Here is a 15,913-nt window from a genome sequence, read left to right as displayed (position 1 = left end):
TGCTCATGATTACCTGTGGCTGGGTTGATGCTGGCAGCAATATGAAAGTGACAGAGTGCATTTGCATGCAAAGGAGTGTTCCTATGAACTTCATGAGGATCTTGCTGATGTGGGGAATATCCCGTATGTGCTATGAGGGCAAGTGACCTTCTCCTTCCTCTTCGAAAGGGCCTTAGATTTAACTGTGTGGAGAATAAGTCATTTTAATTTTGTTTCCAAAGGAAAAAAAGGAGGATTTAATCTATACATTATTTTCTAGAAAAGAAAGAAATTTTAACCAAAAGGAAGTAGCTTTTACAGTTAAAAAGTGCACTGGTGAATTTACGAACTGTATTGTTCATAATGTATCTTCCATAGAAAAAGAACTACATTGTAAAGGATGTTAACATCTTCAGAATCCTGTAGAAAACCTGTATGTACACTGTGTTGCCTTGAATAGAAGTAGTAAAATTCAGAGAAGTTTGTATTCCAATGTATTGGGCTGTACCTGTACAGCCTTCATTCTCAGACTAAATCACAGTATTCCAGATGAGGTCTCACCAGTGCATTGTATAATGGTAACAACTCTTCCCTATCTGTATGAGAAATACTTCACCTGATGCCTTCTACAATTGCATTAGCCTTTTTTTTTCTCCCCACAGCTGCATCATATTGGTGGCTCACAGTCATTCTGATCTTTCTCTTCCTCTGTGGCTTCCAACTTGTAACTCCACAGCTTATAACAAAAATTCTTGTTGATAATCCCTAAGTACCTGGCCTTTGCACTATTTCATTCCATTTCTATTTAACGAGTTTTTAAGGTCATCCAGATGTTCTTGTATAGTATTTCTGTCGTCTTCTATATTGGCAATATCTCCCAACATTGTGTCATTTGTGAATTTTATTAGCACACTCCAATTTTTTGTGCCAAGGTCATTAACGAAAATGTTAAATAAGATTGGTCCCAAACCCATCCCTGAGGAACTTCACTAGTAGTCTCCCTCCAGCCTGACAGTTCACTTTCAGCACGACAGTCTCCATTTTAACCAGTTCCTTAACCACCTTTCAATTCTCATATTAATCTCCAGCTCTCCAATTTAACTAATAAATTCCCAGTGGAACTGTATAGAATGCCCTTTCTGAAATCCAGATAGATTGCATTTACTGGATTTCCTTTGTATGGAAAATCTGTTATCTCAAAGGAAGATCAAGTTGATCTGGCACAATCTACCTTTTGTAAAACCATGTTCTATTTTATCCCAATTATCATTTACCACTATGCCCTTAACTACGCTCTTTCAAAATTTGTTCTAAGACCTTGTGTACAACTGAGGTCAAACTAACAGGACTGTAGTTTCCTGGATCACTTTCCCCCCCCCCACTCCCCGCTCTTTTCTTAAACATGTGTGCTATATTTGCAATTTTCCAGTCACAGGATACGATCCCCAAGTTTACAGATTAGTTAAAAATCCTTGCCATTGGGCTTACTATTTCATGTGCCAGTTCCTTTAATATTCTTGAAAGGAGATCATCCAGGCCTGCCCACAGGGTGCCACTGAGCTTGGCTTCCACCTTGGAGGTGGTCATTTCTTCTTCCATATCTTAGTTTCCGTTAACCATGCTGCCACTGTCCCCAAGTTCCTCATTAAACACTGAGGCAAAGTATTTGCTTAGATACTTACTTACTCCCCCCCCCGAAAAACTTTAGTCAAGATAGATTCAAATTTTCATGAGGTGACATGGTCACCTATATGATATTGCTGAAGTCAAACTTTCCTATGTACTATTCACCTTAGTGTTGTCACAATTTAATACCTCACTGGCATGAAAAACTGTACAAGCATTGATAGTGTAAAAACAAAGAAAAACCTCAGATATCTGTCAGTTCGGCTCAACCTACCCAGATTTTGACTACCCTGTATGTTGGGGTTTTATCCTTTCTCAATTTGTCATTCTTGTTCATTCCTAATTTTGTGGTATAGGCTGTTACATAACATTCTCCCATTTTTTTCCTCACTTTTTTAAAATGAGAAAACAAAGTCTTGTCTCTTGCATTCCCTTTGACTTAGAACATATGAGTAGACTGAAATGGGCAGAAACTATGTCTCTGTTTGTTACACTGGTTACCGACACTGGTGGAATAGTTTTTCTTCTCTGGGCTTGCACTGTGCGGTCTTCTAGTTTCCATTTCTATGTTATGGTCACCGATTCTAGATTTGGTAAAACTGCTGCTTTAGCATGTGGTAATATCTTGTTTTAGTAAGTTTCTTCTCTGTTGGGGTTATACAGATCCTACAAAGCTTGTCTGCAGGCACTGGCAGTGGATCAACCTGCTAGAGTTTCATTATAAGATTCTGTTCCACAGAATCTGAAACTTCAAACTTTCCCACTCAGACCATCACACACACCATTTCCTCTGCTTTATGCTCGTCATCTGAGAGACATAAAGACCATCCATCTAATCCTACCAGTAAGTTTGTGTAGGAGCTGGCTGTTCTTAACTTCTCTCCACAAGTATTCAAAGGTACCTCAGGACATTTTTACTCAGCACTTTTTCATCTGAAGGAGGCAGGCAGGCAGGCAGGGCCATTCTCCACAAATATGTAAGGCCTTACAGAAAGCAGTTTTCCCCTAAACCTCAAGCAAGGTAGCAAGAGAGGGAAAAATATAACCTTCTCCCCACAATACCATCATTTCTTTACCAAAGAGGCAAGAGAACATTCCACAACTCCTGAGGTAACCAGAGAACCCCTATCACAGGTACTTCAAAGCACCATCCTAACTGGGGTTCCACCGCATCTACACCCTAAACGCTCTCTATCATACACCATATTTCCCACACTAAACTAAAAATTATGGAGTACTCTACCTCAGTGCTCAGAGCATGAGCACTGGCAGATGGAGAATGAGGGGAATATTTCAACCTTTTCCTGCTACACTATATAGGGACATGATGGGGTACTATTTTACTTTGTATCTTGCCATTCCAATAACTTATGGATTTAGTGCAGCAATAGCCTTTATCTTCCCAATCATTCATCCTGGTGTTATCTCATGACCTCAAGGAGAGGGTTCTGGCCTTAAGACAAAAGGGGTAGTGATACTATCAAGCCACTGTCGTCCCCTTTGCCCTAAGATGTTTAAGGAGGGCTGTTGTGCAAGGAATTGTGACCTGGACTGACATGTTTAGCACAATTGACACACAGAGATTTCAAGAGAACTCAAACTTCTTCTGTATTTTAAATGTCTTTACTCAATATATTGTCTCTCCATTTATGTGACTAATACCCTCAGAGATGCCGAACTTTACCTGCAACTATTGGATTTTTCTTTATATAGCTCATTTTCAAAGCTAACATGCATACTGGAAGGCATGTTAGCTGAAACAATTAACTTTAGGAGAATACTACAGATCGTTCAAGAAAATAAGTTTTACTTCATTTTAAACATTCACATCAGAAACTTAACTCTAAAAGTTACACTCAACCCCATCTATTTTTTAAACACGCTTTCCAAAGAAATTATAAAACAAATTATTCTCAGAATCTATTCAGCAAGTAATTTTTTTAATAAATACAAAAAAGATGTGGTTTGTAAGCAGACAAGTACTGTCCAACAGTTCTCACCTCTAAAGCATTTTGCATTCGTTCCTTACTAGAAGCATTTCTTTTGAAGTTATTGGTTAAGTTCACTGGTTCAGTCCAATGGTTGTATCCACCAGCGCATGATAAACTATCATTGGGTAATAAAGTCTCTGCCCAGAGACGGCATACATTATCCTTGCAGCAAGTCAGCAGTACATTGCATACAACACCACTGAAAGAAAGTTTTAGGCAGGTTGAAGAAACTAGTTATATTCTGAGCATCTAAAACCTTTCATTATTTTATGTGGGTAAGAACATAACTATAAATTTCCAGAATTATGCACGACACTATGACTTAGGCAACATATAAAAAAAATTACAAAACAAAGTTCATTAACCTGATAAATACCCCCAGAAAACAGGTGAAACTTTGGAACCTGCAATGGACATAAGTGTGCAACTATTTTAAATATTAGAAGTTTAGTGAACGGTCATGAATACAGCACTGTTATGTGCTTTCCGCCACTTCAAACTTGCAGTTATGTAACTATGCAATATAGGCTCTTTGGTTCCAGCATAAAAAACTAGCCATTTGGATAGAAAAAGTGAACTGTATATTGATAGCCAATATTTTATAAGGTTTTATTCTTTGAAGCATTCTACAAATATTAATAATCCTCAGCATTCTCTTGTAAGCTAGGTAGGTAGATCGGTATCCTCATTTTACAGATATGGAAATTTGAACATAGATAAGGTTGTACAAAAATATGGCCAAAACCATACAGCATGATTATACAATGGACAGAACTATAGTAAGTTATTTGTGACCACTTCCATGCTTATTCCTCTAGACATGATTTGCATTATAATAGCATCAAGAAATCCCAATCAAGATCAGAACTCTACTGTGCTAGGCACTATAAAAACTATACAGACGTTCAAGTTCCCTTCCCAGACAAGCTTACAATGTAGTTTAAGACAAGACACTAAAAGGGGATGTAACAAATGATGCAGGAACATGTTCTCGTTATATATCTAGTTTGTGGGCATAATTTTGTGATTCCATGTGAGAGTTGCTAGGGAAATGGTAATATGTATTGTTTTGTGTACACACACAATCAATCAACTTAAAAATTATCAGATGGCAAATTCCTGTAGCCATGATAGTAAAGATGAATTCTGAGGATCAATTTGACGACTGCCAAGGTAGTAGTTTTATGGAGGACATTCACTATATAAGAGGTGGTACACTATGTATGTGGAATTCAAGTGGGCAGTCAAGGCTGGCATTCATAGAGCACAGAAGTGGAGGGCAACATAACATACAGAGTAAGTAAGGAGGGCACAGTTGTGAAGGGCCTCAGACTGCTGCAGCTGCACTCACTGATAACTGACTTAGAGAGAGGGGATTCAAAGAAAGCCAATTAGCAGAGGACAGCACAGATTGTTAATTTAATAAATGCTTTGTGACAAGACTGTGGGCTGTAACAGGACAGATACTGTAGACACAGAATGGTTTAAGACTGTTCCTGGCATAAGGCAGGGCTGCTTATCATCCCCGCAACTTTTCTGCATGGTCACAGATTTTAGGATGAGAAGGGCAATAGCTGCTGCTGAAGTCACTCGTATTGTTTGGGCAGGAGAAGCTGCAAGACTTCTATTTTGCAGATAATATAGTCATATTGGAGACCAGTTTGGATGGAATGAAGAGACTATTTGTGAGCATAAAAGCAGAAGGTGCTAGAGTGGGACTTTATATATCAGTATGCAGAATACCAAGCCCATACTGACAGAGAAAATGATGTCAACACCGGTGGACGTGTGATAGATGAGCAAGAGTACAAAAAAAGAGTCAATGACTTTGTTTACCTTGGAAGTACAGTATCTGTTAATAGCCAGCTCGCTAAAGTAGTAAAGGCAAGAATCAGCAAAGTCCATGGATCATTTCCTCATTTGCCAAACATCAAGAAGAGTAAGAAGATAAATCTACATGCTAAAGTGAGATTATACAACTTGGAAACATGTTAGATGGTAGAAATACACAACCGGAGGCTGAAAGTATTCCACCAGTGTTATTTAAAAAGTATCCCAGGAATGCTTTGGAGAGATCATGTAACCAAGATGGAAGTGCTGCTCCGCACAGTAATCTGCTCACTCAGTAATTAGACAGACATATCTATGCAGAAGTATAAAGTGTGTCTTAGACTGGATTCCATTGGCAGGACAAAGAGTGACCTATCATGGGATAATCAAAAAAGGACGATCAGAGATTCCAAGGCCAGAAAGGAGCATTATGATAACGTAGTCTAACTTCCTGTACAACACAGGCCACAGGACCTCTCCCAAATTCTTAGAGCACGTTTTAGAAAAATCAGCTGCTCTTGATTTAAAAATTGACAGTGATGGAGAATCCACTATAAGCATTGGTAAATTGTTCCAACAGTTAATTACTCCCACCATTAAAAATGTACACCTTATTTCCAGCCTCAATTTATTTAGTTTCAACTTCCAGCCATTGGATTGTGTTGTACCTTACTTTACTAAAAAAAGAGATTATTAACTACTTGTTCCCAATGTTGATACTTAGACTAATCTACTCACCCCTTTACTGTCCCTTCACTGAGCTCATTGAGTCTAAGGCATGTTTTCTAACACTTTAATAATTTGCGTGGCTCTTCTCTGCACCCTCTCCAATTTATCAACATCCTTCTTCAATTGTGGACACCAGAACTGAACAAAATATTCTAGCAACGATCACGCATGTGACCAATATAGATGTAAAATAACCTCTACTTCTATGTGAGATTCCCCCCTTTATGCATTCCAGGATCGCATTAGCTCTTTTGGTCATATTGTCACACTGGGAGATCATGTTCAGCTGATTATCTAGGGCTCTGTGAAATCTGAGAGAGCACGGACAGAATCAAAACATTAACGTGGAATCCTGCTCTCCCCGGAACTAAGACTTCAGCAGCAGGCGCGGCAGGCTGCATGGCTGTGCTATGTGGAGCTGCACTTGAGAGTCAAGCTGCTGTGGATCAGGAGCCTCCTGATCTGCTGTGCAGAGCCGAGGGAAGGTGGGCTGATGTCAGGATGTCCCTCCTACCCTACTGGTGTACCCGGTCTCTTCTGAGCTGGGGTGGAGGATAGGGGAGTGCTTGTCCACGCACCAGCCTCAGGCTCAGGAGTGGTTGCTGCTAGCTGCTATCTGAACAAACATTCAGGCTGATGAGTGCTTTGCTTAGAGACACAGCGTGCCGACACACACTCCCTGCCCCCTGTACACGCATCTCTGTGGACTTCTTGTGTTACTGTTCAGCCATGTCAGTTTGGTCATATTATACACTGCTACCTTAAACAGTGATTTAAAATGTGTTACTTTTACTGTAATACTGTATACCTGCAGGATGTTCTGTTTAAATTGTATGGGTTTTTTTTTGTTTTTTTTTTTGGGTAAAATCAGTTTTTCCCAATCCAATTCTGAACATTTTTATGTATTTATAGTAAGGCTACTTAATTGTTGTTAATGTATCAAACAATTTTTATTTAAAAAAACCATAAAGATGGAATTCATTTTTTTTAAAACAGAAAAAAAATAAATCAGAAAATAAATCAGAAAATTCACAATTAAACATATTTCACAGGGCCCTGATTATTCAGCCCAACCCTCAAAGAGTTAGAGTCACTCCTTCCCAGGATAGTCTCCCATCCTGTAATTCTACATTCTTTATTCCTAAATGTATCCATTTACATTTAGGTATATTAAAATTCCTTCTGTCTGATACAGACAGAAGGAAACTGGGGTTCAGTGTGAATGACCATTTTATTTAGGTCCTAACGTGCCTGTCACCATGATATGTTGGGTCTTTAGGACAGGATTTTGATTTTGTACTTGATACTCAAGTAAATCGAGCACCAGTGGAGATCTTTCACACCACCATGAGGAAACAGCATTTGCACATATGAGCAAGAAGCCATGCACAAACGAGAATTTTGTTATAATCAGATTCTGGGAGACCATAAAGAGAGGAGGTGCTATAATATAATGCACAAATAGATAGAGTGCTTAACTACTGTTGGATACACACTGTACTGCAGAAGTCAGAACACTCACCAGGTCTGCCTGTTAAGACTTATGTAGGGATATAACTTTATTAGTATCTGGACCAAAAGATGTGATTCCTGTCCAGAGCTAAATGCAAAACCTCTCTCTCTCTCTCTCCACCCAGAGAGCTTTCCCACCTTCACATCTTAAAAAATAATAATACAAGTCTGCCTTTTGCTGGCAGGGTAATAGGAAACAACTTTTTACTCACAGGAAGTGCTCAAACTGTGGAAAACAGGGCATATAAGAACCTCAACAGAATGCATAAACATGAGGTGTGTGAGGCAGCACATGGTAAATACTGAAGTAGCAGAGCAGCCACAATTTAGTATTGTTGAATTAGCACAGTAAGAAACTGGATTTAAACCAAGGTCTCCAGGGAAGAACAACTAGGGTAGTTTTAAAAAAGAAGCCTACTACAAATGTTGGAAAGAAACTTTATCAGGTAACAAACAACAATTTACAGATATCAAGCAATTAAGCTACTGACCGTGGCATGTATTTGCTTGTCTTCCTCCATGAAAATCCATTTACAGATCGAGGATGGGCCAAGTAAACAAACGAAAAATCTACATCTTGTGCTTGTTTTTGTGGACTTGAACTTTGAGGTGTTACTGCTGATCGCCAGCTATCGGTATTATACCACACTTTTATAAGACAATCGTCCTGAGCAGAAAGGAGGAAAATAAAAGAAAGTTTATCCTAGTAGAAATTCCAGGGTGAATAAAAGTTGTGTTTTTTTTTATTTAAATAGGAATATTTGAATTAAATCCTGTTAAACCTATTTAAAATTAAATTTTAAATGACAACTTATTAAAATAATTTGAATTAAATAAAAAAGATAATATTCAAGCAGTATATTTGCTACTGAAGTTTCAAAGAAAGTCCAACCACTGAACTAGAAGAAGTCACTGGCTAAGCACCTGGAACCAGATTTTGTTGAAGTGCTAAACTAGCTTTTGACAGCAGTAAAGTCTTATGCAGGTGCAGAGAGTATTTTCTTCCTTTCGGTTTATTCCACTAGTTTAGTTCAATTACATGTTCATAAAAAGTTGAGACACCAACTGGGAGTTGAAAAAGCAGAAAAAATTGTGTCTCTTTCAATCTACAAATAAAAATGAAGGGGGAGGATCTGATCTGCTAGTTCTAAAATATGGAGGAAATGGTAACCAGTTCAATTCACTAACTACAAACAGTGCTTCTTCCATTTATTAAATCCATTTCAAACATAATATTTTGATAACTTTTATTCTTATATATCCAGCACATTTAAGGTTTATTTAACTAATAAACTAAGTTTTTAAATATTTTGTGCATTTTTTGCGCAATCAAATCTCCAAATGCAGCCTAACACTAATTATAAATAAAAAGCTGATCTAGTAAACAAGTGCATCATTCACCATTTTCTAACATAATACAAAAAATACAGAGTATATCTAAATGTAAATTTTACATAATTGTTTAAATAAATGTGTATAGGCATAGTGTATTCTCCTAGGTGTCAAGTACTCGGTTACACCAACCACTAAAAGTTAACCTTGTTGGTAAATTAAAAGTTCAAATGTAAAACAAGATTAAGAGTGACGTAAAAATCTATAGTTCTCGCTCACAAGTTCAAATAGATGATTTACACCACACCACACTTCAGGAAATTTCAGCTGAAAATTTTCAACTAGTTTCCACAGATTCTAGATGATATCAAGTTGATGGATTTGAAAGCCTTGAGTATCATCTGACAAGGCTTTTTACAAGGCGTATCATTTCTCTGGTGGCAGTGAATTCAAGTCACTCAGTAAGCTTCAGGCCTTCCTTGTCTGCCCAATATAAAAAGCTTTTCAAAGACCAAATGATGCTACAGAAATCCTAGAAATCCGAAGCGGGGAGCGGTGCGGGGCCTATGGCACCATAGGGGGCAATCCCCCGGGCCATAGTTTGCCCACCCCTGCTCTGTAGACATAGTTAGAGACAATCTGGAGAACTGAACAGTAGATGTGCCTAAACCTCTTCATTATCCTGAATGTCATAAGTGTTTGTGTAGTTTTCTCAAGTCAGTGGCCTGGATTCTCCTGTTTACACAGGTGTAAGTCAGAAATAACTCGCACCCCCCACAGCCCTCCTGCACCCCAACCCCCTGCCCTGAGCGCCCTCCTGCAGTCCGCAACCTTCCTGCACCACTTCCCTGAGCCCCCTCCTGCACTCCACACCCCTCCTACACACACCCCCTTCCCTAAGCCCCCTCATATACCCTGCACTCCCTCCCACAACCCAACCCTCTGCCCTGCATACAATTTCCCCACCCAGATGTGGCCCTCGGCCCAAAAAGTTTGCCCACCCCTGCTTCGGCGGCAAAGGAGAGAGAACAAGGACAAAAAAACCTTTTACCCTTTGAGTTTGACCAAAGCCTTGCCATCCCCCCACCCCCATCAAAGGGCAATAAAGGTGAAAAGCTCGAACCGTCTCCTTTCTTCCTCAGACTTGAAGAGCTTGGCGTAGCTCAAAAGCCTGTACCTTCAGAAGTTGGGCCAATAAGTATTACCTCATCTGCCTTGCCTCTCTCAAAGGTGAACAAAACATTTATACATGTCTTCACTTCCTGCTGGATGCAGCAATAACCTTTCACTAGTACTTTGTTCAAATATGTTGCTAATAGGTTGCCCCCTAATCTAGAGACCATCTGCTGTAGTATTTTCCTTTCCTAAAAAGAGTAAGTGGCAAATGCCTTGCAGGACACTGCTGCAGGGTGGACTGATTTAAAATCAAAATGATTTAAATCACCAAGTGGAAATCCTTGATTTAAGTCACTGATTTTAATCTAATTTTCCATTTGTACTTCAGCTATTTTCAAAAGAAAGGTGCATTCTCTTAGGCACAAATAATCATTAAAACATACTGATTTACAACTAAACAGAACCTTTACACTAGATTTGGTTCATCTTTTTGATACCTAGGAGGGTACACTATACCTACATACATTTGTTTAAACAATTACACAGCTTAATATTTTCAGATTCTTATTAAATATACATTTTAGCATGTTAGTAAATGATGAACAATATATTATTTATTAGATAGTTAACATTTTGCACATGATGTGTGTCAAGCTGCATTAAGATGGTAATGAATTTAATTAAACACAAAACAGCATATAAAATTTTATTAAAGCAACCTTAAATGTTTTGGATACATAAAACTTCTCTTATCAAAAGATATTTCACATTTACAATTAAATCTCCTTACACAGAGTGATTAACTGCAGTCAGTGATTTAAACATTATTTCAGGTCAGCCTGGGGAAATTTACAAATGTGCCGAAGTGAAAGTGACTGATGCCGAAGCTCCTACTTGCCTAAGGCTCTTTAAAAGGGGTCTCCTAAGTTACTTTGCCAGTCTTTACACCCAGGAGCACAGTCCCTCGGTCTCCCTCAGGATCAAGCCCTTAATACACCATACAACCTATTTTGCCACATTTATAAAGGTTGACCTCAGAAGTTAAAATCAGGCGAAAAACATCTTTCTTTATATAGAAAAGCACCTTTTAACACAAAGTTTTTGATAGAGGCTCATGGATTCAATATAATTTCTTTTTAAATATTTTAAGAGATTACAAGAAGTTTAGACCTTAACATATTTTGTATTAAGGTATCATGTATTGTATTCGTATTATCAGATTTCATTTTAAACAGGTATATTGTTGAAAGGGAAATAGTACTATATTCTATTTTCAACAGAAATTTTAAGAATCCATTTTAAATAAAAGAAATCTGAGTCCCGCCCCCGCCCCAAAAGTCATTTTTTATTCATCCTGCACAGCTCCATTCCATGCTTACAAGGTTTCCTCAAAGAGTATGAGCATGTTTCTCTCTGCCTGTGTATGCAGAACAGCAGTCTGACTAGATGAATTAAGGTAATTCTTAGAGCAAGTTTCTGCCTCCAGTATACTTGTGTATAGCTATTTATTCCATAACAGATCATGTGCTTAGTAGCATACAGTCATGGTTAGTACAGTAGATGATTATTTTTTACGCCCTTTCCAAAATGCACAGCTATCCCCAGACTGCAACCTAGCCAAAAAACACTCAGATCAATACGGGACATACACAACATAGCAGATTACTACTATCGGAACCTTATTTCGTTTCCTGACTTCAGAAACTTATCAGTAACCTTATGCTACATGATCTTCATTATAACATATTTTGGGCAACTAATTTCCAATATTATCAATTCTCAGAATATGGCTCTGGACAGGGTTCAAGAACATTCTGACAGGACCTGCTTGTGATGTCATGTCAGTCTTTAAATCCCCTTTGAACAAGAACGATAGCATTAATAGCATCACTAGATAGCCTATGTACACACTCTCCACAGACACTGCAGGCTACAACATGGACAAACAATAGTTTTCCAGTGCACCCATCAGACCACCTTGAGTTCCCTCTCCCTGATTCCACAGCATTAAGTTTTGTATTCTCTTTTGAGAACTGAGTAAGGAGAATTAAATAGCTTTTCTAAAAGAAGAAGTTGGAAAAATTTTAGCCCTCCCAATTACTCAAAGCAGGCATAAAAGAATTTTTGGACGCTACTGACATTCTGAATTATAAAAAAAGAAAAAAACAAGCATTACTTCTCCTGTTTTTCAAAAAATGGATGCAGTCAAGTTCTGCATTATTTCATAACCTTTCTAAAGAAAGATAATTCTGTCATACCAAAATGATTTACCTTTCCTGCAGTAGCAAAGAAGTCTCCATCTGGTGAAAATTTCATTAGATAAACCTGGGAAGCAGTTCTGTAAAATAAAGAATTAAAAAACATTAATTTGACAATTCAAAAATGTAGCAACATAAATAAGGTTAATTTTTTTCAGAAGCACAGAATACATAGTTATTTCTTTGAAATTTTATGAAAAATTCTTTGTATTTTAGATTTAGTTTCATAGACTGCAGTTGGCATCATCGGACTCAAGCACTAGCAAGCTATAGGGCTGTGTGAGGCAGACTCTGCTACAGCTGAGGTGTCAAAGGAAGGCTGTGGTTAGCAAAGACATCAGGTTCAGATGACCTGCTGTCTCCTACCAGAGAGGCTGTGATTGTGATGAGGTGGATCCTGATGGTCTGGACTTAAACTGCTTCTCCCAGATGCGCTCAACCCTCACTTCAAATTCAATTCCACTCAACTTTTTCCATGAACAAACCACAAGAGTGCTTCTTCTCTTCCTGCACCATACATCCCAGAGGAATACATTAAAGCAGTATGCTGATTTTTTTGTTTTATTTTTAAATCTAACATACCACGTGAAGTAGTCCTCATTACTGTTTCTGTTAGCCTGATAATTAAAACTAGATTTTTTTTTAAAAAAATCTAGTTGATTATGTTGTGCTCTCACTGTACTTCACTTCCACTGAAAAATATGTAAGCTTTCACTGTTTGTGCAGCACTCAGCTACTGCATGGATGTTGGAATTGTAAATATTGAGGTTTTAAAAATCCGTGATTAAGATTTCCGTAAACCTTGAATTTTTATAAACATGAAAACTCTAAAACGTAAGGCTTAACACCGATGACAAATCTATAAGTGACAAGTTGGTCATCAATTCACCTATATTGTGATGAATACCTACCAAAGCATATAATCATAAGACAAAACTCAGTGATGCAGGTCAGAAAGCTTTATAATAACAAAACCACAATTTAAGTAGTTCAGTGTCTAACAGTACTCAGTTTAGGGTGGGCTCCAATAGGGGTGGACACCATTAGAATTTACGTGATGTCTGCATCAGACTGGAGTTTATTTTGACAAAGCTACATATCCATGTTCTAGATATATCAAATCCCACAAATCCTCTTGCAGACTCTTTATTATGGAAAGTTTATGATTTTAATAGATAATTACCCAACAGGAGTGTATACACATTGATTCCTGACTGTGAAATTAAATCTGAAAAGTTCAGGGTGACGGAGGGGGTTGTGGTGAAATAAGATACTGAAAAAAAAAGGGATGCTTCCGTAATGTACCAGTCACCATCTTTATACTGTAGTCAGCAATGCAGATGTTCTGTCTAGATTTATTTCCCAAACCATTTTGGTTATTTGAAGAAACTGGGTAAAACACACATTGATACAAGCACACAAGGCATAAAGATGACATCCCTCTTCCACTGTCATGATACAACTATCTGAGTTGACTATTGGAAGAAAAAGAGTTGTTTTTTCAGAAGTTTAAAACCAGGAAAATCAACACTTGATAAGTCTTAAAAGTGAACTTAAAAGATATACCATCTCTGGAGTTGGCCTTTTTGTTTTAGGTTGTGAATCAAAGACAGACCTAAATACCCTCTTTCTTGATGTGATCTTAACAGCCTACCTGATCTTATACACCATTATACATTATATTCCAAATAAAATTAAAATTAATAACAGGAAGTGAGAACTACTGTGACCAGATCTCACATTTCTGAGATTTATGAAACATAAAAGGTAAAAATGAAGCCATTTCTTGAAAGAGTATTTTCTATGTTTTATCTTTTTTTCTGTTACACACTGAAACAGGACAGGGGGTTAAGGGCTCAGGGTGCAGGAGGGGTTGGGGTTCGGGTGTGGGCTCTGGCCCGGCGCCCCTTACCTCGAGCGGCTCCGGGGTGGCAGCGGTGTGCAGCAGGGCTAAAGCAGACTCCCTGCCTGCCCTGGCCCCGCGCTGCTCCTGGAAGTGGCCAGAATATCTGGCAGTGGCTCCTGGGGGTGGGGTGGGGCAGGTGGCTCCGCCATGCACTGCCCTCACTTCCGGGTACCACCCCCGAAGCTCCGATTGGCCATGGTTCCCTGTTCCTGGCCAATGGGAGCTGCCAGGGGCGGTGCCTGCAGGTGAGGGCAGCACACCAAACCCTCTGCCCACCCCCTCCCCAGGGGCCACCGTGACATGGTGCCAGCTGCTTCCAGGAACGGCATGGGGCCAGGGTAGGCAGGGAGCCTGCCTTAGCCCCACCGTGCCACAGGGCTGGCAATCCCGCGGGCCAGACTGAAAGCCCTGGTGGGCTGGATCGGGCCCGTGGGCTGTAGTGTGCCCTCCCCTGCACTAGAGGTACCTTTGTCAGGACATTGACTGCCCTTTGACTGTTGAGCTGGACACACAAGCAGCACCTGTGGTATCCGTTGTTAAAACTACATTAAGTTTCACGGGGGGACACGGTTTGAATCTCTGGGATTTAGCTACTGACATAGTCCTAGATCCACAGCTGAGGGGGGTACTGTCTAACCTATAAACTAAATATATGACTTAAGTTTTTTTGTGCGAATTGATAAAAAGACTAACACCATACTAATGTTAGCCGAGTGTGCACTGAGAACAGGTGGACATTGCAGGGATTCCGTCTCACTGCCATGAGCAGTAAGAAGGAACTCAAGGGCAGCTGGGTCTGCTCAGCCCTTCATGCTTTTAGATGGGAGGACAGAGGACATCTAGGGTGTAGTCTTAACGACATTACTGGTCTAAAGAATCCATTCTCGTGGCAATGTGCAACAGGAGAGGAATCCATGTGGACAATCATTTGAAGAACCTTACTTATAAAAGATCTAGATAGGGAGCCAAGTTTAACTTAACCACATTCCCTTGATTACAGTAAGCCAGCAGTCCCAAAATAGTAGTAAGTTACCTAAGATTTCTGTTCTTCTAGCCTTTATGATCTCATACATTAGTACTACTTCTACTTGAATTCATCACTTCCCACATTTTCCTTGCTTTTGCAGGAAGTGAGAGATACCTGGTATAACTGGTTTTATCAATATATTTCAGTCGGGCAAACTACAATTTTTGGTGATCTCCACACACACACACAAAAAATACTTTCAAGAAGCCAAACTAATATGTGAAGCAGAATGAAAATGTGTTTAGTACCACCCATCTATAATAATTTGAAGGACTGAACGGATTCATTTTTTCAGTAATATTTCAGCATATTTCAGAAATGTCTGAAAGAAGCCGTACATAGCAGGGTGACACACCACTGTAATTCATTAAGAGTTTCATCTGGAAAAAGTGGACTACAACAAAACTCAATTTTGCTTTTATTGAAGTTTTGTATTTTTTGTAAACTTGCTTCTTACTTGCATTGCCACATACACCTCCAGTCCCCAAAGCTAACGTCTGTTCTTTCAGGATTCCCATCTTCAGATTGGCTTTCCAAATTAACATTGGACCAAAGCTGCAGACAGCTGGAACCAGTCAAAAGACGAGTGCCTACAACAAAAAGTTTA

At 39.0% G+C, this 15,913-nt stretch overlaps 1 protein-coding gene across 2 annotated transcripts in view; it reads right to left on the bottom strand.

The window, feature by feature from the left end:
- The window catches only part of DMXL1 (Dmx like 1), a 136,903-nt gene that overhangs the window by 93,914 nt on the left and 27,076 nt on the right, over window positions 1-15,913 (bottom strand). For both annotated transcript variants that reach the window (XM_074953007.1, XM_074953006.1), the window contains exons 5-9: window positions 15,764-15,896; window positions 12,387-12,453; window positions 8,159-8,334; window positions 3,606-3,795; window positions 14-182 (exon numbers count right to left, since the gene is read on the bottom strand). In XM_074953007.1, coding sequence (XP_074809108.1) covers window positions 14-182; window positions 3,606-3,795; window positions 8,159-8,334; window positions 12,387-12,453; window positions 15,764-15,896 — 735 coding nt within the window. The remainder of the gene's footprint in view (window positions 1-13; window positions 183-3,605; window positions 3,796-8,158; window positions 8,335-12,386; window positions 12,454-15,763; window positions 15,897-15,913) is intronic.

This window comes from Natator depressus, chromosome 5, assembly GCF_965152275.1.
Source record: "Natator depressus isolate rNatDep1 chromosome 5, rNatDep2.hap1, whole genome shotgun sequence".
Classification (NCBI taxonomy): Eukaryota; Metazoa; Chordata; order Testudines; family Cheloniidae; genus Natator; species Natator depressus.
Note: the sequence above shows the minus strand (reverse complement) of the source record. Positions and strands in the feature narration are given on the sequence as shown.